We start from the raw sequence: 23,429 nt of genomic DNA on the forward strand, positions 1-23,429 counted from the left end.
AGGTCTAAATTTCTATCCTTGCCCCTCCCAAGGCAACCAGGAAGAAGGCTCGTGTGAATCTCTCTGTCCTCCCCAAACCCACTCCCCTCCCGCCACATCTGGCTGAAGATGAAAAGTCCAGGAGAAAAGAGATCCTGCTTTCTTTTTTTTCCCTTTAAATTCAGCTTAAGGCAAAAGTTTGGCAAAGCAAGTCTACCTAAGGCCGCATGACAGAGGGCGGGGTGGGGGGGGAGCTGTGAGGGGACGCCGGCCACGCCCAGCCCCTCAACCCCGCGAGGACCAGGCCGACTGATCCAAGGCTTCCTGTGTCATCAGTTCCCCCCCTCTCGCCCCTGAACCTCATAAAGAGGAGTCAAAAAAAAAAAAAAAAAACTGAAAAAAAGCAATTGTTTCAGGGAGTCTTTGCCAGTGAATGACTGAAACGGTGAGAAAAGGAGCGGAAAGGAGAGAAGACCGAAGGTGGACACGGAAGGGCGCATGTGGGGTTTGTCTGTCTGTCCCATCTGTGTCTCCCCCTCCCATCCCCGCAAGGAAGCAGGTTTCCCAGAGAGCCCGGGGCGGTGGGGGTGGGGGCGGAGGGGGGTGGCACAGCACAGTGAGACCCGTCCCGCCGGAGAAGGTAGAATGGTTGTATTTTGCTGAATGACTGAAGAGTGTGTCTGAGCTTTGTGCGGAGCGGTACTATTGTCGGTGAGTCTGGCCCGGCGGCCGCCCCTGCCCATTACCGGTGCTTGGGTGGGATCACCACCAGCGGCTGCCCATACTTGGGCCGCCACATGAGGACCTGGGCGTCGTTGGCATTGGGCTTGACCAGGGCGCTGGGCGGGATTGGCTCGTTCTTGCTCAGGATCTTGGGCTGGTCCTGGGCGACGGGCTCCCGCAGCCTGGCCCGCTGGCCCAGGGGCCGGCTGGGGTTCACTTCGATGCTCAGCTGCATCCGCCAGTGCAGCGTCTGCAGGACGATCATGTCATTGGTGGAGGTGTTGGTGGCCACCAGCCACGTGGTGAAGCTCTGGTCCCGGTAAATGTTGGTCAGCTTGGCCACGTTGCTCTCGCTGACCGGCACGGCCCACGTGACACTGGGATAAAAGTTGTCGTTCATGCTGATGATAAACTTGGAGTCCCTCTTGGTGGGGCCCACGATGGTGCACGTCTCCGTGGTGTTGCCGTACCAGGGGTAGTTCACCCCGTCCGAGTCACTGATGGCCTCGATCTTGCCCTCCTGGAGGTCCGGGAGCTCCCAGCTGGACCTGGGGGCGAGGGAGACACGGTCACTGGGCAAGGCCCATGAACACATAGATCCAGCGCCCTGCACCCATGGCGCGCGCCTTCTGGGTACCTAACATCATGTGGGGTGAGCCGGGGGCTCCCCTAGAAGTGGTGCCCCTACCCAAAGTCACACCTGTCCTCTCATGCTAAACCAGTCTCCCCAGGGCCAGCCACCACCTCGCTGGGCAGTAGAACCATTTGGGATGGGGACTGGGTCCCAGTGCGGCTTTGGGCGCGGGGCACCTCGCTTGGCGGGGGCTGGTGGGTGCTGACAGCAGTGGCGAGTGAGTCCCGAGACGGGCCGGGTGCCAGGCAGAGTCTGCAGACGTCGCTGGGGCAGCCGCATGGAGCCCCGTGTGGCCCTGTGACCGCAGGCTCAGGCCGAGGCCGGGGGCTCCGAGAGGCTGGCTGACTCCCCCCGGGCCACGCAGCACGTCGGGGGTGGGATGCAGGGTGGCCCGCACCTGCCCCGGAGTGGCACTGAGTGTCCTTCTCTAGCTGCAGGTGCTGACAGGAGGCTGCAGAGCACAGTGGCCATGGGCCCAGCCACACCTGAGAGGGATTCCCAGATGACTGCACGGCCAGGCGACCTGGGGCAAACGCCGGCCCCCTCTGGGCTGTGGGGCCTTCCATGGGGAGTTCTGTGCCCCCCTCCACCCCACCCCGCATTGTGGTGACAGGCACAGGGGCCGGGCTCCCGGGAGCTCTCACACAGGGTGGTGTGGCCGCTGTCGGGCTGTCACCTCGGTGTCTCCTCTACCAGGCAGTCTGCCTTCCCCAGCCTGGCCCCTCGGCCCAGACCAGGGGGACTCGATGCCCCTCCCTCCCACCCCCCACCCCCAACCCTGCTAACTTCTCTCTGCTCAGGCTCGCCTAGAGGGGAAAGGGAGCAGCAACGCAGCCACCACAGCTGGATTGGCCCCCCCTGGCTTAGCACCTATTTAGGGAGCATTAGAACCAGAAACCCTGACCAAGGGCCCTCCCCACTGGGCTCCAGCCCAGGCTCTGGAGCCGGTTTTGCCACAACTCCCAGACCAGGCTGCTGAGGGTTGGCCATGGCTGGGGGAACCCACGCTTGCAGCTGCAGGGCCCTCTCCACCTCTGAGCAAGAAGACTGCCTTGGCTGACATCTGGTCAGCTTTGACTCACATCTCCGTGCTAGCAGCCCTGAGTGTCAGACTTGGGAACCCTGCAGGCACTGATGCTAGTCTCAGCTGCCCTTTGCCTGGTGGGAGGCTCTGGGCAAGACCGCGCTCCTCTCAGGACCCCACCCTCAATCACACACATCTCTCGGGGAGTCACTGGGGCAGCTGAGGGCAGGCAAGTGCCAGCCCAGTGCAAGGCACAAAGCAAATGCAAGTAAATCGATAACTGCTATTATCGCTGTTTTCATTGTTGTTGCTAGAATAAGAACTCTCCAACAAAGGGGACAGATGCTGTACTGCTCCCTCCAGGGCCAGCCTGCCCTGAGTTGCTCTGCGGACACCCAGATCCCACAGCTCCCATGTGGCTGCAGGCTCAGTAGGTTCTGAGGGGCCCTCCCCAGCCGTAGGGCCCCTGAAAGTCACAGACACACGGAGAGTCATCACCTAACTGCACTCTACAGATGCAAGTGAAGCCAGAGGGGGAAGCAACTTTTTCCAAGGAGATCCAGCTAAGTTGTGGGGCACATGTAAAGCTCAGGATGCTGCACACCCCAGAAGCCTGCATAAACTACAGGTGCACGTCCAGAATTTGTTACTTTAAGAAATACATTCCGGCACAGGAACACATCATTTTGATGTGAACAATTAGCAAAATTGGGGCCACTATAGGAGGGATGGTTAGGAAAGCTCATACAGGATGGTATCAGCTGCCTGGCAGGCTACCTCCTGCCAGCTCCAGCCACGTCAAATGCCCAGGGAGCCTGGACAGAGCTTATCCGAGCCCACATTCCTGAAGTACCCACAGTCCCTAAAATCCAGAAGCCCTTAAAACCCCACCGCCCCTGCTGTGCGGGGTCTCCCCCCACCACCACCACCGTACGGGCGCATCAGGGACCCGAGAAGAGGCTCAGGGACTTGTTGGGAATTTTTCAGCCTTTGGGTGTGGCCTCGCCTCCTCTTTCAGAAGGTACTACCTCTGTCCTTTTGCAGTAGCTATGCTTGCTTAGGAATGTTTTAAAAAAGAAGACAAACTTCCTGACCAGAAGAATTGTAACAAAATAAGGCAGCAGTGGCTGAGAGAGGTCAAATAGAGTGGAGAGGCTACTCTGGAGGCTACTCTTAGGAAGCCTCAGCTAGATATTGCTAATTACCACGTGTGCCGGCGTGAAAGGATGCATGGACCCTAGAAAAGCCAAATTTTAATCCTAATCCCATTTTGTAAAGGCAGCCGTTTCTTCTAATCCCTATTCAGTACTATATGTTGGAAACTTTAATTAGTTTATCTCCATGGAGATGTATCTCCACCTATTCCAGGTGGGTCTTGTTTGGTTCTACCCGAACCCTTTAAAAGAAGAAGCTCTTTGGAAAAAAGCTAGAGAACCACAAGAGAGAAGGCCATGAGATTGTGAGAGGGCAGAGAAGAACGACATAGCCACGAGAAGCAGAGTCCACCAGTCAGTGACCTTTGGAGATGAAGAAGGAAAATGCCTCCCAGGGAGCTTCATGAAAGGAAGCCAGGAGAGAAACCTAGCAGATGACACCGTGTTCGCCACATGCCTTCTCACTTGAGAGAGAAACCCTGAACTTCATCAGCCTTCTTGAACCAAGGTATCTTTCCCTGGATGCCTTAGATTGGACGTTTCTATAGACTTGTTTTAAGTGGGATATTTTCTCACCTTAGAACTGTAAATTAGCAACTTATTAAATTCCCCTTTTTAAAATCCATTCTGTTTCTGGTATATTGCATCCCAGCAGCTAGCAAACTAGAACACCATGGTTTACCAAACCCCAACCAACACCATTCCTGTCAACCCTAAAGAACACCAGGGCTCTATCTGAGATTACAAAAGTTTCATGTAGTAAGATCACTTTCCAGAAATCTACACCCTCCAGATGGGTTCCTAGGCCAGATAAGTCCTGAAACCCAGAGGGCCCAGCCTCTCCAGAACATCAGTTAGTTCCATCCCCCATCCCATATTATCGCCACTCCTTTCCAACATGAAAAAGTTACAATGGCCATAGTCTAAATAACCCCTAAAGATTGGGAGTAAGATCAAAGGAGAAGGAGGAGTTATAACAGAGAATATAGGATTTAACAAATGAGTATGAGTGCTGAATCAGTATGTTGATATTTCTTTTAGTCTCCAGTGTCTTGGAGCAGCTAGAAGGAAAAACCTAAAATTGTGGAATAGAAACCCATACCAAACTGTGAAATCTGTTTTACAACTAATTATTGTGGTGTGCTTTGATATTTATTGCTTTTTTGTATATGTTTTTTACAATGAAAAATATTTTTAAAAAAGAAAAAAAAGGAAGAAGAAGAAAGCAGAAAGCAAAATAACAAAGGACTTTTGCTCTTACCGTACCCCTTTTCACTCCCAAAGGGCTGAAAGCATGCTTTGGGGGAGTGGGGTTTAGCACCTGTATGGGCCCCCTTTTTTGGTCTGTGGGGTTGGGGTTTTCCTTCCTTGTCCTAGCCCCCAAGTACCCAAGCCCTGAGCCAGTCAGGGACAGGTGACGCTCCCCGTGAACTGGTAGATGAATCCTCACGTGGGGAATTACTCAGAACAAACGGCCTCCCCACCAGGGGCATCCAAGGCTGCTGTGGGCCACCCCAGGCCCTGCAGTCTCCCCGTGGTCAAGCATAGCTGCAGGACAGCACATGCAAGCCAGGATCTCAGCACCAGCTACTAGTTCAGAAAACTCTCTGAGCCTCCATTTTGTCCTTAGTAAACTCTGAATAATCACCCCCAACTTGTGAGGATTTTGTGATGATTAAATGTGTTAATGTATATTGCCTGGTACTCGGTAAACCATACATGGAAACTTCTGGAAACCACTGAAGGAGACCTCAGCAGTTAGAGCTGTGCCTCTAACACTAATGGATTTGCTAGCCCGGATTTTACCTGAAGCTTTTTTTGACCTCATTTATAAATTCAGATTACACATGCTCTTAAAGTAATGAATTCCATATCGTGCCTGCCTCCTCCGTAAGATTCCCTGTTGTTCGTTCTGAAATGTCCTTAGGCTTTAAGGCAGACCCTCAGTTCTGTGCTAGGCGGGGTGGAGGGGGGGCTCAGCACCCCATCCTGCCTTGTCCTTGCTGCCACAATGGGATGTGGCGGACACCAGTCTGCAGGTGCATGCGGCGCTCTTGGCACCTTGCCTGGCACAGATGCGCCTGTGAGTTCGGATTCGCCTGTCCCTGCCCTGTGGTGATCTGATCACTTTTCCTCGCAGCCTTCCTCTTTCCAGAGCGCAGAGCCTGTGCACAGGTGAGCAGGGGAAGGCATGGCTCTTCCTTCCATCCTCTCCCTTTGACCCTCTTGCTGCCTTCCACTGATCTTCAAGGTGGGGCTGACTACAGAATTTGGGGGGCCAAGGTGGGAAATGAAAATGCAGGACCCCTTGTTCAAACATTAAGAATGTCCAGATGGTGACAGCAGAGTATTAAAAAGAGTGGGTCCTTCCAAGCATAGGGCCCATGTGACTGCAGGCTGCACACCAAGTGGCTGGAGGGCCATCCCCCTTCCTCACAGGCATGGGGACCCAAAGGACAGCAGGCAACCCAAGGTGGAACCTGGGCCTCAGAACATTCCACAACAGATGTGCGGCCTCCCTCAAAGCCTCCCTTTCCTGCCACGTTCCCCACCCATCCAGCCAGCCAGCAAACTTTGACACTGCACCTGCCCTGACACTAGCCGCCAGCAATGGGGGTAGGGGCTGCAGCCTCTACCCTCTCTTCCCCACTTTCACCCAGGCCCAGGACCCCCGCCCCCCACCCCCCAGGATGACCAGAGCCTCCACTCCTGCCTTCACAGTCTTATCTTTAAAAACAAATCCGACCACCGGAGACCCGGGTTCAATTCCCCGTGCCTGCCCAAGCAAAAAACTAAACTAAAACAAAAACAAATCCGACCACCTCATTCCTCCCTCTAGCCCATGACCCCCCTTGTCCTTAAATCCAGATGTCATTAAAGCCCGAGGCCCTGCCAACTTGCTGGCCTTAGCTCACACCGCCGTTTGCCCTGCCCCTGCCAGTCCCCAGCCCCACCAACTCGCATCTAGTTCCCCTCCCGGGCCGCGCCCCCCCAGCGCAGAACCTTCCACCGGGAACCGCGTCCTCCTCCCCCTCCATCCTGGTGACTAAGCCACTCATCACCCCCCTGCTCCCGCGAGGCCCGGTACCCCCGTATGTGATGCTATTCGATTCTTGTACTGCTTCTTCCTGGCACATGCACAACTGCGATTAAATAATTATGTGATGGTTTGTTCAAGATTCTCTTTCCCCAGATAGGCCAGAAGGGCCAAGAGCGCAGAGACTGGGCCACTCACCACCACATCTTCAGGATTCACTGCGGTGCCTGGCCCAGAATCAGAGCGCAATAAATGTTGGTGGCCGGGATCAGTGACCGTCTGCAACCTGCAGTGTTGTCCCGTCGGGCCTCCAGTCTCCACAAGGGGATCGCTGTAATGAGTTTAGGGTGCCCAAAGAGGCTCGGCCCTGGGGTCCCCGCTTCTGCCTTTAGGACATGCTCCCCCTGGAGCGGCTGCAGCTGGACCCACCACGCCAAGGACGCGTGTTGCCCCAGCAACGCTGGAGTAACTGGCAGGGTGCCGTGCGCATGAAGGTGAGCAGGCGCTGCACATCTGTGGCCCGGTCTTCCCCGCAGCTGGCCCTGGAGCCGGGAGGTGGGGTGCGACCCATGCTCGTGGCAGAGAAGCTGCAGCCCGGTCCAAAGTCACGCAGCTGGGCAGCGGCCGGGCCAGGGCCCATGGCCTGAGCAAGCCCCTACCTGTGCAGCCTCCACGTGAGCCTCCCTGCCCACCGTGCACACACATTCACGCATGCACACGCACACGCAGGCACACGCCGCACACACAGACACACACACAAGTAATTCGAGGCTCTGAACAGCATGACGGACAGAGTGTAAGAAATGAAACCAGGCGCGCCTAGAGGCTTGGATGGCAGGTGCGCTCCGAGAGGAGAGGTGCAACTGTCCCCCCACCTACCCGTGTCCTCGGACCTGTCATGGCTTCTTCCTGAGGCATGGTCTAAATGGGGGGACCAGCCTTTCCTAACAACCCGGCAGCGGGTAGCGGGCAGCGGGTGGCAAGCCTGGGCCTGGGCTCTCTCCTCCCACCTACTGCGTCCGTGGGCCCTACCCTTCCCTGTGAAGTCTCGGGGTGCCCAGGTCTCTCTCTGACCACTGATCCCTGGCTGTGGAGACAGAGGTTGGATGCAAGCTGGGAGACCAGGTCCCCTTCTCTCCAGAGCAATGTTTCCCAACCTCTATGTCTGTTTCATTTTTGTCCTGTCTACTTGTCACCTTTTAGGTTATTACCTTCATTTTTCCTTAAAATTGATCATTCTTAAAATCTTAACCAAATTTAATCTCTCCTAAGAAACAACGACTGGTTATATATTTTTTCTAATATACATGACAAGAAATATATTGCTTTAAAATATAACAGCCCTAATCCCCCTAAAATTATGTCACTTACTCCAAGTGGCATGCATTCTGCATTTTAAGAAACACTTTTACAGATAAGGACTTGGCCCAGGGCACACGGCTCAGCACTGGTTTCAAACACCAACCCCCTCCCCCCCACACAAAAATGGTCAGACAGGAATTTGAGGTTATCTCATCTAGTCCCCAACTCTACAGATGGGGAAACTGAGGCATGAGAGCCCCCTTCCCTAGAAGAACTGAATCCTGGTTTCCTGACTCCTGCCCCGAGCTGCACCCCACTGGGCTGGCCCTTTCCACCAGACAGGTCACCAGGACCCTCCTCTCTCAACCACACCAGGGCCCACGAGCCCTGAGGGACGGGCGTCAGTGTGGCCTCCCTCGCGGCCTGCCCTGCTGCTGAATTTTCCGCAAACAACAAACCCCACTCCTTCCGGCGCCCGGCCACCTTCTTCCTGCCAGCCTCACCTCTCTTAACCCAAGCCGCAGCCTTGGGCCCCTGGGGTTCAGCACCTTTGATTTTAGTTTTTAGTTATAAAATATATGCTTCTTGTTAAGAAAAAAAAAATCAAGCCATAAAGAAGTGTATAAATTGAGAAACGAAAGCTTCCTCCTCCATGCTTACCACCTCCTCTCTCTGCTACCCCCTATGTTAGTTTGTTAAACATCCCCCTAGACCTTTCTCTCTATATAAAAATGCATACACACGTTTTTAGTGTTTTCAGTTCTTTTAAATCAGAACGGATTCCTGCCCTACATATTGTTTTGCACCTTTCTCTTTCCTTTATTATTTAACAATATGATCACTTCCCGAAGTGAGCGCACCTAGAGATCCAGCTTATCATTTTAGCAGCCACTTCCTACTCTACGTGGTAGACATACCCTAATTTAATCCCTTACGGGTGGATGCTTGAGCTGTTCATGGTTTGGTTATTTGAGCAGTGCTGGAGTCAACATCCTGGCACATATTATCTTTATATACTTGCTCTTCGGTTCATTCATTCATGAATTTCTTTGGTAGATTATTTGTGCGTGCCTGCGTATGCCAGGCACTGGCTAGGGGCACCGGATTTCTGTAGGACGGACTCTGAAAGTAGAATAACGCAGCTGAAGGGAATGAATTTCTGAAATTTTAACAACATTGCCTCCTGACCTCCCAGAAGCAGCTCTCAATTGTTCTCCCACAAAGAGCATGTGAGGACGTCCACGTGCCACCCACTCTCCAACACTGGGTATTATTGATTTTTTTAAGTTACCCAGGTCTGATCAAAAAAGGAAAAAAAAAAAAAAGGAGCTGATGACTAAAGCCGTTGAGTGCCGTCCCGCACGCGCCGAGCAGCAGGCAGCCTCTGTCCTCCACACACGGAAAGTGGGTGAGGGTGCGACGATGGCCCGGCTGGGGGGCCCAGGGGGAGATCTCTCTGCGCTGTGTCCGCCGCCTCCCCCCACCCACTTCCGCCCACCCCCGAGCCTTGAACAGGGACTTCCCTTTCCCACCCCTGCGCGCCATCCCCGGGGCCCTGCAGATGGGGGCAGCTGCCTTCCGGGCACAGACAGGAAGCCTTGTCCTCAATTGTTCTGTGCGGGGGCCCTCAGCCTGGGCCCGGGCCTCAGGAAGAGGCCACGTGGTCACCAGGGACAGTCCTCCCTGGCCAGTCCCCAGATCCCTCGCAGCTGAGCAAGCCGGCGTGGGCAAGTGACTTCAGGTCTCAGAGCCTGTTTTCTCGTCCTAAAAAACGAGGCCTCACGAGGTCCTGGGAGGGTGCGGGGAGATGAGAGATGGGACGGCAAGCCCGGGGCAGCCCTTCTCATCACTGCAGGAGCATGGCCCGGGGGCACCCCAGCCCCAAGGCCCTTCCCTGGCCCAGCAGGCCTCAGATCCCCCTGCCCGGCCGTTTCCCATCCAACTCTCGTAACCCCGAGACAGCAGATGTCACCACATGTTCTGCCTGGAAAGACACTGAGAGCTCTCACACAGCCAAGGGCTCGTACACTGGATCTGAAACCCAGGAGAAGAGACCACAGCCACTTCCCCACAATACCGTGGCCAGCACTTTAGGCTGTTTTGTAATTTAAGAATAAATTATTAGGCACTGTGCTAAACACCTGTCACGTACCATCTCATTTAATCTTCACAATGACCCTAAGAGGAAGGTACCATCACCCCCATTTCATAAAGGGGAACAGAGAGGCTCAGAAAGGGGAAGAGAAGAACCCAGCACAGGCACGTGGCAGAGCCGGGGTCCACACCCCGCTGGACATGGCGAGGGGGGGCGGCACTGTCACTCCAAGGGACTCTCTCTGCTCGGGCTACAGCCTCCCCTCATCCCCAGGTCGGCCCTTTGGCAACGTCCTGAGCCATAAACTGGCCTCAGCCTGGGCCCTGGACTAGGTTCCCTGGGGGCTCCAGAGGAGGGCAAACGAGAGGCAACTTGAAGTGTCTCCCACACAAGCGAGCAACTGTGACTTGTCACTTAGGAGGCTTCTGTGCGGAGGAGGGGGCTGTGGAGGCAGGTGTCTCCAACAGTTTGGGGGGGGAGGGGATTTTAAAGTAATGTGGGTTGGACCCAAAAGCATATAGGAGCCTCTCAAGCTGGCACAGAGAAAATGCACCATTTTATGGCTACTGTTTGTAAAAGTCAGGGCACTGTTGAGGTGGGGTTTTTATTACTTCACTTCAAATGTTTCAAGCCCAGAATGCCATTCTGAAAAGTTCTTCTCCCGGATTAGGGATTAATTTCAAGCAGGGATTACGTTTGGGGGTATTATGGATTTCAGTTAAGTATTTGGAATTAATATTTTGAACACAGCCCATTGCTAAAGGACAAAAGCCCTAACCTTCGCTTTTGCCCCCTGGCTGTCTTCTCCCTGGGCCTCTAAAGCTCAGTGTGTGGGTGCAATTTTAATGATTCAAATAGTCTAGGTTTAGGCCAGTGGTTCTCAATTAGGAATGATTTTGCACCCCCTCCTCAGGAGACATATGGCCATATCTGGAGACATTTTTCATTGACACAGCCAGGGGATGGGGTGAGAAGTGCTACTGGCTTCTAGCGGGTAGAAGCCAAGGATGCTGCTAAAAATCCTACAGTGCACAGGAGAGCCCCCACAGCAAAGAAACTATCCAGCCTTAGTGCAGGCAAAGCAGGAGGACAATTCTGGGTTGGTTGAGGTTTCTGGTCTCACCAACTTACCACACTTTATTTTCTTCATGCCAGTAGGGCTTGAAAACAGTAGTTATCGCCGGAGGTTTGGGGTAGGGGAATGGGAAGGTTTTGTTGGGTTTTTTTAAAATCATATTTAAACACGTCTTTTTACATTGAAGGAGAAAGAGGAGGAGGAGGGATGTAAGGCTGAGTCCAGTCTTTCACTAAATGAGCTCAACTCATTTCCCAAGGGTACAGGCTAAATAAAGAGTTCTGCTCACAGACTGACCCCTGACTTACGGAACCGTGCTGTTTGATCATTCAGTTTCTTAATATGATTTTGTGGATTAACAATAAGTCAAGCACTGTTTACTCTGCATTTCAGCCACAAGTTCACCCACTACCCCTGCCCTGTCATTCTACCCTCACAGCAGCCTAAATGCAGGTTCGCTCCTTATCCCCATGTACAGATGACAAAAACCAGAGTTCTGAGAAGTGACTTGCCAAGACCCGGAGCCAGTGGTGGGAAATCACTGGGACCCCCGAGCTGCCCCCATTAGCCCCTGCTCCACACTGCCCTCCCCTCAGAGTCTCGAAGTCGGCCCTTTCCCAACTGGTACAGGTGAACTAGGGAGAGCTACGTGTGACCGATGCAGCACGGAGGGAGGGCTGTGGGGGGGGGGGGGGTCCTGAGAAGGGGGAGGGAGCAAAGGGAAACAACAGGGGAGAACAGAGAGCGAGGAAAACGGCCTTCGACCACCTTAAAACTCTCAAATCGCTCATGCTTTAAATTATTTTTAAATTAAAAAAAAAAAATCAGAGAGTGGGCCTGTGCAAAAGAGAAAGACCTGGGTTGGAGGAAAAATTCATCGCAACAAGAAATTTACGTAAGTCCTAATCCTGTAGTTTCTGCCCTGATCCCAAGGTCATCGCTAACACTCCCCCTCACTCCCCATCTGGGAGCATAATAATCACAATAACAACGCCAAAGACCATACCCACTTACATGAAGCATTTAACCTGGGCTCCCGCAAGTGTTGTCTGGCATAATTCTCACAACAGCCACACTGTTAAGGACGGTTATTAGCCCCAATTTGCAGACAAGAAAACTGAGGTTCAGAATGGCTAAGGAAAGACCCACCCAGGCCTGCCTGACTGCCTAGTCTAAGGACACTGAGCTCTTCTAACCAGGATCCGAGGACTTGCATGTCAAAGGCAAGGTCATCTCAGGTCTCCTGACTCTCGGGGCTGGATCCAGCCTGAATAGACTCGGAACCTCTGAAAGGAGAATGAGGCCCTGAGTGGTTGAAGATAAACCCCTGTGTACAGATGGGGAAACCGAGGATCCAAGAGGACCCCAGGGATGCAGAGCGAGTCAGGTAGAATCTGTTAGAGCCGTCAGACTCCCCACTGGGCCTTTTCCTTCTCCATTGCACACTTGCTTTTGTGGCATTAGACCCCAGTCCCTTTAATTCTCCCCAAGCTTTCTTCCTCCTAGCAGTGGTATCTTTCCAAATTCAGAGGACCCTCTGGCTTCCCAACCTCTTCTAAAGAAGAGATAAAGTTTAGCCTAGAACCCCTAGGAAAACCACTGTTTCTTGGCAGTTGTCCTGGCTGCCTTGTAAAGCCCGAGAAGACTTCTGGGCTTAAGGGTTCTTAGGAAAGATACACACCAAATAACTAAGGATAATGTTTTCCTTCTTGAAGTAGAAATTCAGCCTCCAGCCTGAACTGGATGAATGACTGCTTTTGAGAATCAAAGGGCTTGGGTGTAGAAATCAGCTTGAATAGAGGGGGAACCAAAAAGTGTCTAGATCCATCCCACAAACACCTCTTTGGGGTGACCATGGTTACAGCCTTGCTTTTAATTTTGACCATGATCCTCCTGCTTCTCTTACAACTTCAAAGTCACTAAGTGGAGAAACCAAAAGCTCTGTGGCCCAGCCTTCCCACATCCCCCTCCCACCCCCATTTGTTTTCAGGCCCATTGTACGTATACTTCGATCAGTGAAAAGTTCCAGCTCGAGAGGAAATTCTCCTCTCTTCCTCACTTGCAAAACCAGGAAGTGATGCTGCATAGGGTGGAACTTGAGAGAGACGCAATGAGAGTGCCCATGGCCCGCCCCTGGGTGGGGGTGGGGTCACATGGGGGGCCTGCTAGCTCTTCAGAAGGGGCCTCATACTTAGAGATAGTTATTTTCACCACCTCTGCAATCTCCTTCATGTTTGTAGGGTGGTCCCTCAAGCCAAATCACTTTCCCTTCCGTTTACCTCTGCTTTTTCCTCATCTGGGCTGGCCAGCCCTAGAGTAAGGGAAAATGCCAGAAAAGAATACCTAGGGTCCCAGAACCTTGCACCAAAACCTACATCATTTTAGGAACACTTGGGAGAACAGGCTGGAAGAGGAGACCAGTGAGGTCCTCTTAGTTCTTCCTGGTTAGGGCCCCCCAGGAGCCTTTTGGGGGTCTGCATAAAGTAGCCTTCTGTCTAGGAGAGAAAAAGCTCTACCTTGAGAAGCAAACTGGGTTTCTAAAACTGACGGGTTCTCTCATGCCAAACACCATTTGGAATAGCACAGCAATCCCCCAGGTCCTGACGATGTACATTTGAAAATGCTGGAGAGACAAGTTCAGGTCCAACCACAAAGGACTGTAAAAGGAACTTTGGAGGCTTCCTAGGCCCCCATTCGCCTTCCCTGGGTAGCTGCCAGGCACTCACGGAGGCCTGACCCTGGAGGGCAGAGCTACAGCCTCTCGGGTGACCCCTGATGGCACTGACACTCGGCGAGCAGACAGCACGCTTGCTTTGCCAAAGAAGCACGGGGTGAAATATTCCTCTGCGGGGAAGGATGGCGGAACCTCAGGGCTGGGGACAGTGGGAAGGAAGGGCCTAGAGCTAGGACCCCACTCTGAATGAACAGGCAACACCTCCAGGGAGTTACCTGGCCCCGGAGGACTCAGAAGCCACTTCCATACCTACTTAAGGCTTCCCTGTGATCCTGGCCAGACCGCCCTATAAAGTCTTTCTAACCCAACGGTCCCCCACACCCAGGCCTCCTGGAGGTCCCCAGAGCTTGCTGCTGAGCAGTACTTACATGCCCTGCTCCCCGTACTGGTTGTAGAACTCCATGTGGCTGCAGGCCTGAATCCAGCCAACTATCCAGGTCTCCTTCTTGGGGATGGGTGGCATGACCACCTGGGCCGAGGCGCGGAAGTGCGGTGTCCGGTAGCGGAGGACCACGCTGGAGGACTCGTCGATGCTGGTGGGGATGGGGTCAATAGAGGCTTTCACATCTATGACGGTGATACCTTCCCGGAAGACTCTGGCTTTGCCCCCGATGCTCTGAATACAGCCCATGGCACACAGGACCGCTCTGATCTCCAGGGAAGCCCAGCAATCCCAAGGAAGAACAGGCATTGAAAGGAGGCTGCCAGACCCAGTGCAGACGGCACTACTTTCCAATCTCAAATCTCAAGACTGATATCCATAGGATAGAAAATTCACAGAGTAGAGGGGTTTTGCATATCACTATGTCAGATCTGCTTATAAATAAGGATTTTGCTGCATTTCAGGAGCCCTGGGCTCTCTCTTCTTCTAGCAGTGGACAAAAATCACCGATATTCTTTGGGTTTAAAAAAAAGAAAAGTTTGGAGTTTAATGGATAAGCATAACGTCTGACATCCAGCCCTTCCGTGCCTCACACGCGGGGAACGCAGGTCCTAGACACTCCCTGAAGTCTTCGGATGAAGAAGGCGGCTGCTGGCAGACACATAAATAAGGAAGGCTCCGTCCCTTGCGCGGTCCCGCCACCCTCCCTGCAGAAGACGACTTCCTGCCCTTCTGCCTTCCGCACACGCTTCGGGCACACACACGCCGCGCTCGCCCAATGGAGCCGAATCAATTAAAGAGCAGTTTCTGTTCAATCAGCGGAGACCCAAACGCCTTCAGGGGCGGGCGCCGACCCACGGCTTCCAGGAGGCGAGCGCCGGGCTCCGGCCGCTCGCAGGGTCCCTGAGGAGTGCCGCGCAGCGTGGGTCCCCGTCGGCGCCCACTCGCGGGCGAGGACCGGGCGCGGACCGGACTCCCCCACACGGGCGCGTCGCGTCCCACCCGCCGCCGAGCGCCGGCCGCGCTGCTGGTCGCCCGGCCGCTGTCGCTGTCGCTGTCGCTGCCGGCCGCCGCGCGGGCCCCCGGGGCTGCTGCGCTCTGGCCGCCGCCGCCTCGTTCGCCGCGACCGCCGCGGACCTGGTGGGAGGTAGAAGGCACCGGGCGTCAAGGCCCGTCTCAAACTTGAGCCGAACTTTGCTGCCGGGGGCGCGCTGGGGGCGCGGCGACGCGTGTGCGCGGGTCGAGGGCTGCGGAGCTGACGGCGCAGCTCTGGGCGGTCTCCCCGGAGGCGGCGGCCCCCTCCCGCCCCGTCAGTGGCGGCTGCACGACCGCGCGCACCAGCGAATAATCGCCGCCCGTGACATCCCCGCTGACACCCTCCTGGCCCGGGGGTGGGGCGAGGGCCACCGGCGGGCACTGCAGTGGGACGCGTGGACTTGCCAGTCCTAGCGCTGCCCCCTCGCCTGCGCCGGGCACCTCCTACGCGGCCGAATCCCTCCTGCCCCCTGGGGGAGCAATATGCACCCCCCTCCAGCACCACCTCATGGGGTGCGCGCCCCTTCCCTGGTCTGATCGCCTAGTTCCCCGAGGGCGCCGTGTCACAGCTCCTCCGGCTTGGGTGCCTCTGGTCCCCCCTCGCCAGCCGGTAGCGGGCCCCGGATCCCGACGCGTCTGGCGCTCCCGGCGCTGCTGGGGAACTTTGGCGCGCACGCCCCCACCCGGACAGCGCCGCCGACTCACCTGGCCCTCCGGCCGCTTCGGGGTGCTCGCCCTGCTGCCGCCCTCCGGACCGCCCTGACCCCTCCGCGAGCAGACGCGCGGCTCCGGCCCACCGAGGGCACGTTCTCCGGGCGCCCCCACCCCTTTTCCCCGGCAGTGTCCTTTGGCTCCAAGGGAGTCTAGAGCCTGCGTGGGCGCCCCCGTCTCCCCCCCGCCCCCACCTCTTCCTAACTCGGGGCTGCTTGGGGCTGGGTCGGGGGCGGAGGGGTGAGGCTCGGGGCCCTCTCGCCCCCACCCCGTTCGCCTCCTTTATTTTACGATCATTGTGAGGGTGCCGTCGCCCTTAGCCCCGCCGCGGCGCCGCAGCCGCCTGGCGCGCCGGGCACTGCCTCACTCTGCTGCAGCATCGGAAAGGCAACCAGGTCAAACTTTGCAGAAACTCAGCCCCTGCGCCGGCCTGGCCCCGGCGCCCGCAGCCGCCCGGGCCCGAGCGACAGCGCACGCAGGGACTGCCGCCCGCTCGCCGGCCCCGCTGGGATTCAGGTCCGCAGGCGGCCGCGGCGGGCGGGCGGGCCTCCGCCTCCTCCTCCCCGCCCGCCCGGCTCTTCCACCCTCGCTTCCCAACACACAGCTCTTCCCACCCCCTGGTAATCTCTCTCTCCCTCTCCTCTCCCCCCTCCCTCCCTCTCCCTCTCTGCAGCTGCCTGGGGAGCTTGAACCTCTCCTAGTGAAAACGACATTTCCTTTTTGGCTAGGCCCAGGGATTCTGGGTACTGTAGTTCTGCTTCTGCCTCGGGTCCAGGTGGGCTGTTCCCGGGCCCCTTGAACTCTGGAGACCAGAGGCTTTCTGAGGCTCAGGGGCCAGGAGAAGGGCTTCACTTGCCCTGGTATTCCTGACCATAGGGAGGCACAGGGTTGCTGGTTATAAATAGTGCCCGGATTACGGGGGAGGGGAGAGTAGTGGGGATGGGTCTTGGAGGCTCTAAGACTGGTGGGAAGGTTGGGGGGTGGGAAGAGAAGTTTCGGGAAAGGGCCCCACCTGCTGTTCCCTCATTGCTGGGCCTCCTTTCACCCTGACTCCTTTACACCCCAACTGGTAAGAACTGTACAAGCCTCATCGTTTAATCCATCATTAGCCACCCTTGCCGGGAGGCCTGTAATTAAATGCATTTTATAGAGGAAGAAATCAAGGCTGGAAGACATGGAGACCTGCCCAAGGCCCCACACCTGGCAAATGTCTAAGTTGAGACTGGGACCCTTGTTGTCATAATTCAAAGGTCCAAAAAGGGTTTTGAGCCCGGATGCAGGTTGGGATAGCTGTGAACCTCTCCAAGCAGCCAGCAGCCCCACCCCCTGCCAACAACCACCCTGCAGGGCAAGGGCAAGTGGTTTGTGACATCAGAGAACATGGCAGCCCCAGTAGAGCCACGTACCTCCTCCTCCCCACCCACCCCCAATGACTCTGGTTTCCAAAGGTGTCCATCATGGCCCAGCCAGGTCCAAAAGCTGGAGGATCTTCAGTCCATTGTGGAGGAAGGGGACATGGAGGAGTGGGTGGGCTGTGGCCACTTTGTGTTTTCTCCTTTGTGGGATGAATGGCCCAGGCTGGCCGGGTGATCCATCTCACACCAGCACGGGCTCATACCATAGCACAGAAAGCAGCCACTCAAGGTGGCTCTCCCACCCAGCTGCACCCCTGCCCTCACCCTCACCCTGACCCCAGCCTAGTATGGGGGTCATCCCTTTCCAGCTCAGCTAGTGTATAGCTGACCCCTAATCTCACTGACCCAGACCAAGGTGATGTGGCAGAGCTAAAGCCGCATGGGTGACGCTCGTGGACAGTTTGCTACTGCACAGTGGAACCCCAGACAGCTCAGGGCTCCCAAGAGAAGTTTCTTCTGGGAAGAAAGTTTGTCCAGTCTCTCTACCCATGGCAAACTCTCTCCACCTCCCATGAACTCATGAACCCCACAAAACAATATGTCCACTGCACCTCACTGGCAGTCTTCCACACATCCTGTGCCATCAGATAACTGTTAGGCTACTCAGTTTATATATATGTAAGATATTAACTTTCGGGTGTCCCTCCCATCCTTCAAACCTCGTCACCCCCAGGGCCTGGAACAGAGCAGACCCCACTGACTGGGGTGTCCCTGGAGTCAGGGACGATGTCCCGTTAGCGAGGACTAGTCTGGCACATAGCGGGTACTCCGTGACCATGGGCTGAGCTGCCAATCTTTCTTGATTGATGTGAAGAGGACAAAGGACAAAGCCTGGCCAGGGCCTAAAACTGCCTTACTCTGCAGTGAAGTCCTGGAGATGTTTCCTGGGGAGCAATTCCCCTTGAGGTCACTTTAAGTGCAGTCCTGGACTTTGCCTGTCTCCGTGATGGCGATGAAGATGATGGTCAAGCATTCCACATCTGTCAGGCACTGAAACAATGAGCACCAACCAAGCGCTTTATCCTTTATCCTTGACCGTGACCCTGTGAGGTGATCTCTACAGAGAGACCCAAGGATAGAGGACAGTGACTTCTTGGAGTCCAGATTTGTCCAACTGTAAAGGCCACACTGTTGACTCCTCCAGCAGGCATGCTGCCCTTGCTAGTTGGGGCCTCACCCCTCTGAGCCAAGATGGAACTGACTGCTAAGAAGCATTGTTTCTGGTAAGTCCCATGGGAGGAGGTGATTGAGTGACCACAAGTAAGGGTTCCTGCAAAATAGAAGACTCCCTCTCCCTTAGCCTTAGGTCCAGAACTTCCTCCCTCTTTCCTGTTACCCCTGTGTGTTACTTTGCCTTGGCCTAGTTGGAAGCCCTGATTCTGTGGTAGGAAGACCCAGGCAGCAGCCATGGGCTGGTCTGCCAGGCTCTGTGCTGAGGGGCAGCTCATCTGGGCCCAGCCCTGGGCCACCCGCCCTACTGACAGGGGCTCTGGACAGGCTCAGCTCACACATGCATTCCTGTCCCAGCTCCGGAAGGGCACACAATCCTGCCTCCCCACACAATCCTTCCTCCTGCTCAGCATTTTCTGGAGCTCTGTGGGTGTTGGGCACAGACCCGTGGCTGCTTCAGCCTCTGTGAAAGGCTCACGATGCATCCATGCAAGTGTCAAGCACCCAGTGTCTGCCGGACAGAAGAAGGGGACAGCTGTTCGAGCCATGCCCAGCACCACAGAGGCACTCACACAGCCTTCACCCCTCCCCTCCCCCAGGCGTCAGTCTCCCCAGACTCCTCTGCAGTGACATTACCAGAGAATGGGAAAGGCTAAGGATCAGGAGAGTGGGGCAGCCCAAACCCCACCCAGAAATTTGGAGCTCAAAGTGTTCTCAGTGGGAGGACAAGGTCCCACTCTGCCCAGGCACATTTGACTCAGCAAGATCATGAAAATCCAAAGCCACACAAGGAAATCAGATGTAGAAACAGCACTGAAACCACCCAGTTGGTTTTAACTCACAGCCTCAGACAATTCCAGAGATCTCTGCGGTCTACGAAAATAGCCCAAAGCAGCTTTTCCTCACCGAACATCTTTGTAAGCCAGGAACCCTGCACACATCATCTTCATGGCTTTCCACAACAGCCTGTGAGCCGGGTCCTGTTATTATCCCATTCTACAGATGAGGACACTGAGGCCCAATGAAGAAGGACGTGTGGGTTGAACCAGGCAATCTGGCTCTATGGCTGGAGGCTGGGTGATTTGGGTGCAGCAAGCCCCCTCACCACTGTTCCCTGCACCTATGGGGACCTCGTTTTCAGTGGTCTGATGAGACAGCCTTATACTCCTCTCCTCTCATGGACCAACCTGCATGTCAGGGCCCAGCTTGTCCTCTGAAGACTCACTGCCCCCAAGAGTGGGGTTGTCATGAGGCCGGAAAGCCTTTTTGTAGGATGGAAAGTCTTCATCCCACAGAGAGAAAAGTTAAACACCAGAACTGTGTTGCCCTGGGAGACGAGGTTCTTTTAGACCTAACTGCTGGGAACTAGTAGGAAAACCAGTGACAAGGCCTGGAATGTGCTCATGGGAGGCAAGTGGTGCTGGAAGGCCAGGTGGGTAGCTGGGGCTGGGGTGAGGCATGGCCGTGTGGAGAAGTGAGGAGGTTGGATCCAGCGGCAGGACCCACCCCTGCACCCCTGATGCACCTTCCCTCTGTAAGGAGCACACTGGGACCCCAAGGAGATCTTAGAGAAGGCTGGCTCACCTGCCTTCCCTATGCATGAGGAGGAGAGGCCCAGCAAAGTCATCAAAGGAGGGTTCCAGAACTAGAACACAGGTCTCCTGGCCCCCAGGTTAGTGGTTACATTGCTCTCCACTGAAGCACAAAAGCAAAAGTGGTTCTGCGACGTGGCACAGTGGGATGGCTGGGAAGCTCGGGCCGGTGTTTACATCCAGCTGTCTAAGGTGACCACAATTCTGAAGGCTGGGGCCGTTCCAGTCAAAAGTTCAGAACCGCATTTTTTCTAGAGCATGTGAGGCTTGGGACTGCTGAGCTTGCCTGCCCATCATTAATGTGGTCATTACTTCCCTAGGACTGACTGGACACCTCCTCTGGGCAGGGCCCTTGGACAGCACTGGAACACAACACCCGGGTCAGGACACGCGGGCGTGGCCCCTGCAGCATGTACATCCCAATGGGCCAGAGAGCCATTAAAGGAGACTTCCAGGAATGATTAATGAAGGAATTAATTAACATCAATAATAAATAGGTAAAAATTGATATTCTATATAGTTATGAGTAAGTATTGAATGGTAGGTCAGGAAGTATATGAGCAAGTTGTTTCGATGTATGCAAGTCCAGTATTGAGCTAGGAGAGGGGAGGGTGAACAATGCATGTTCCAAGGGTCTGGGGTATGTGCAGTGATGTGTAGGAGTGAATGTGTTTGGGTGTGTTAGAGTATGGGAGTGTATATCATATATGTAAATAAGTATGTGTGGAAGAGTGTGATGGTGTGAGTTTGCATGCCTCTGGATGTGTAAGAGTTGTATGTAATTGTGTGAGGGTGCGAATAAGTGTCCATGTGAATGCGTGTGCCCCTGTGGGTGTCTGTGAGCATACACGTGGGGGCGTATGTGTGCTTGTCCATGTGGGTGTATGTATGAAGTGGATAATCGTGTGTGTGTGGTGTGGGTGTAGCTGAGAGAGTGTGTATGATGGTGTATGTGTCCGTTGTGTGTGGGTGTACGTGAGAGTGTGTAAATATGTAAGGATGTGGTTGAATGTGTGGTGCCATGAACACGTGTCTGTATGAGTTTAGATGAGTATGTGTAAGAATGTGAGTGCATGTGATGTGAATGTCTGTGAAGGGGTCTGTGAGCATGTATGCGAGGATGTGAGTGTGGATGTGTGTGTGGATGAAGCTGTGTGTGTGTGTCCATGTGAATGTGTGTGTGTACATAGTGGTCTAAGTGAGTCTTGTGATAGTATGAGTGCAGGTGAGCAAGTGGGTGTGATGTATGAGTGTGTGCATGTGAATGTGAGGGTGTATGTGAGCGTGCATAAGTGTGTACAGGTGTGTGTGCGTCCCAGTGTGTTCCGGGTGTATGTCTGGGGTGACAGTGTGTGTCCGTGTGAGTGGTGCTGGCAGGAGGAGGTCTGGACTGAAGTCGTGGTAAGAACTCGCCGGGTGCTGTAGCTTCACTAGCGCTCTGGGGAAGCTCAGCTCTGGCCGGAGCCGGGTGGCAGGCTGGACGCCCGCTGCCCCCGACGTGGCGCCCTCTGCCCCCCTGGCCTGGCTGCCCCCCTCACCGCGCGATTTCGCTGAGCCTCCAGAACTAACTGCAGCTCTGAGCATGTAACTTCTCCCCTTCCCAGGGACCTCCTTTGGGAAGCACGGTCTCCCGGTTAGTGAGTGAACAGAACGAAGTCCCCTCGCCCGGCCCGGCGTCGCCCCCCGCGCCCGCGCCCCAGCACCATCCTGGGGTGTGAATCCCTCGTGCACGCGCGACCCCTCCGCGGTCCGCCAGCCGCGGCTCCTTCCGGACCCGGGATGCGCTCCCCGAAACGCCCGCCCCACCAGCCGCCGGGGAGGCCCAAGCGCGGCGTCAGCATGCTGGGCGCGGCCTGGGATCGGGTGCGGCACTGGGAGTTCTCCAAGGTGCTAAAATAAACTCCGCGAGGGATCAGATTTCCCGACCGAAATAACCCAGGAGCGGCCTTGGAAATGCGAGCTGAGAAAGCGACCCGGCAGCTGGAGCGCCTGGAGTGGGGAGGCGGTGATGAAAGATGCTTCTCACTCGGTTCCCTTCCGCTCTTGGCAGCGGGACACCGTGACTCCCCTCCCGCCAGCTTCCCGCGACCTCTCCGCAGCCTTTCCCCCCTCTCCCCTGCAGCTGCGGGTTTTTCTTGGCCGCCCGGACTCCCTTCCCCTTCCCTTCGGGAGTCATTACACCTAATCACCACCTCCTATTAGCGATAAATCATTGATCGCAAGTAAATAAGTGCCCGGGCCTTGTCATCAATCATGCCCGGACGCCTGGGTCCCATCATTGGACAAACAATGATCCCCTCACCCGGCCCCCATGCTCGACTGGAGGACACGGACCACAGACACACAGAAGTAAAATGTAGGGTGTGTTAGAAGGAGGTGCCAGCCAAAAAAGGAAAAGAGCAGAGCAGAGTAAGGGGTTTGGGGGGTGATGCTTGAATTCTGGGGTGCACCACCGACTCACTTGCTGATCTGCATAGAATCTCTTCATTTCTGAGCTTCTGTTTTCCCCTTTGTATAGTGGGGTGGGGGGATGGGGGGATGGGGGGGTGGGAACTAGCCACAATTTATTATTGTGATGCTTAAATGAGCTGATACAACTTCATGTCCTTAGCTCCAAGTCTGGCATATGGCAAGTGTTAAGTACAGACTAATGAATATGCTTAGTAGTATTAGTAGTTTAAGTCTATCTTAATATTTAAAGACAACCAAATAACTCTCCATGTCCTACGAAGCTGCCAGACACCATCTCTTTCTTACTCTCAAGTAAATGAAGGGCAGCATAGGTGAGTGGTTAGGGGCAAAGGCTTTAGGCTAAGAGCTGGGGCTGAAGCCTGGCTCTGCTTTCAAGTGATGGGCTCTAGCAAGTCACTTCACATGCACACCACTCTGCCTCTCAGCAATCGGTGGTGGAAGGTTGGGAAAAACGAGGTCCAGGTGTGGCAAGGCCTCCTAATTTGGGGAGGCCAGTGGACCTGAGGGATGGAGCCACTGCAAAGCCATCTTTGCACTTCCTACTGGTCCTTGCATGGGGCTTGGCCACATGCAGCAAGCCTCAAGAAATATTTGATGAGTGAGTGAGTGTGCCAGCAAGCTAGTGTAAGAGATGAGGCCAAGGAGGCAGAGCACAGAGAAGGTACAGAATACACGGCCAGGAAGTTGGTTCACATCCTCAGGAGTGAGAGGGAGTGGCCGGCACCACATCCGGCTCTGGCCCTGACAGGCTGTGAGACCCCATAGGTGATGACACTACTCTGAGCCTGTTCTCTAAAATGGGGAGAGGATGGCTGGACTTCCCCTGTCAGGTCTTAGTGTCTACAATCCCAGCATGCTGCCTCATGTCTGGGCGCTGCAGGAGTGGCTCAGGTCA

General features: G+C 55.0%; 1 protein-coding gene and 1 long non-coding RNA gene across 5 annotated transcripts; one reads left to right on the forward strand and one right to left on the reverse strand.

The window, feature by feature from the left end:
* Nucleotides 1-615: 615 nt before the first annotated feature.
* Nucleotides 616-15,087, reverse strand: FAM78A (family with sequence similarity 78 member A). The gene is made up of 2 exons (XM_077147235.1): nucleotides 14,126-15,087; nucleotides 616-1,250 (listed from the first exon to the last, which is right to left on the reverse strand). Exons 1-2 carry the CDS (start codon nucleotides 14,446-14,448, stop codon nucleotides 722-724), a joined length of 852 nt encoding a protein of 283 aa, XP_077003350.1. The 5' UTR covers nucleotides 14,449-15,087; the 3' UTR covers nucleotides 616-721.
* Nucleotides 15,088-16,423: 1,336 nt separating this feature from the next.
* On the forward strand, nucleotides 16,424-22,563 carry LOC143672661 (uncharacterized). 4 transcript variants are annotated; one of them, XR_013169942.1, is made up of 4 exons: nucleotides 16,424-18,523; nucleotides 18,828-20,142; nucleotides 20,383-20,559; nucleotides 21,667-22,563. It is a non-coding gene; the product is annotated as an uncharacterized LOC143672661 (long non-coding RNA). The 4 variants fall into 4 exon arrangements; XR_013169943.1 differs by having other exon boundaries at nucleotides 19,070-20,142; XR_013169941.1 differs by lacking the exon at nucleotides 16,424-18,523 and having other exon boundaries at nucleotides 18,530-20,142.
* Nucleotides 22,564-23,429: the final 866 nt, after the last annotated feature.

Source organism: Tamandua tetradactyla, chromosome 2 (genome assembly GCF_023851605.1).
Source record: "Tamandua tetradactyla isolate mTamTet1 chromosome 2, mTamTet1.pri, whole genome shotgun sequence".
Taxonomy (NCBI): domain Eukaryota; kingdom Metazoa; phylum Chordata; class Mammalia; order Pilosa; family Myrmecophagidae; genus Tamandua; species Tamandua tetradactyla.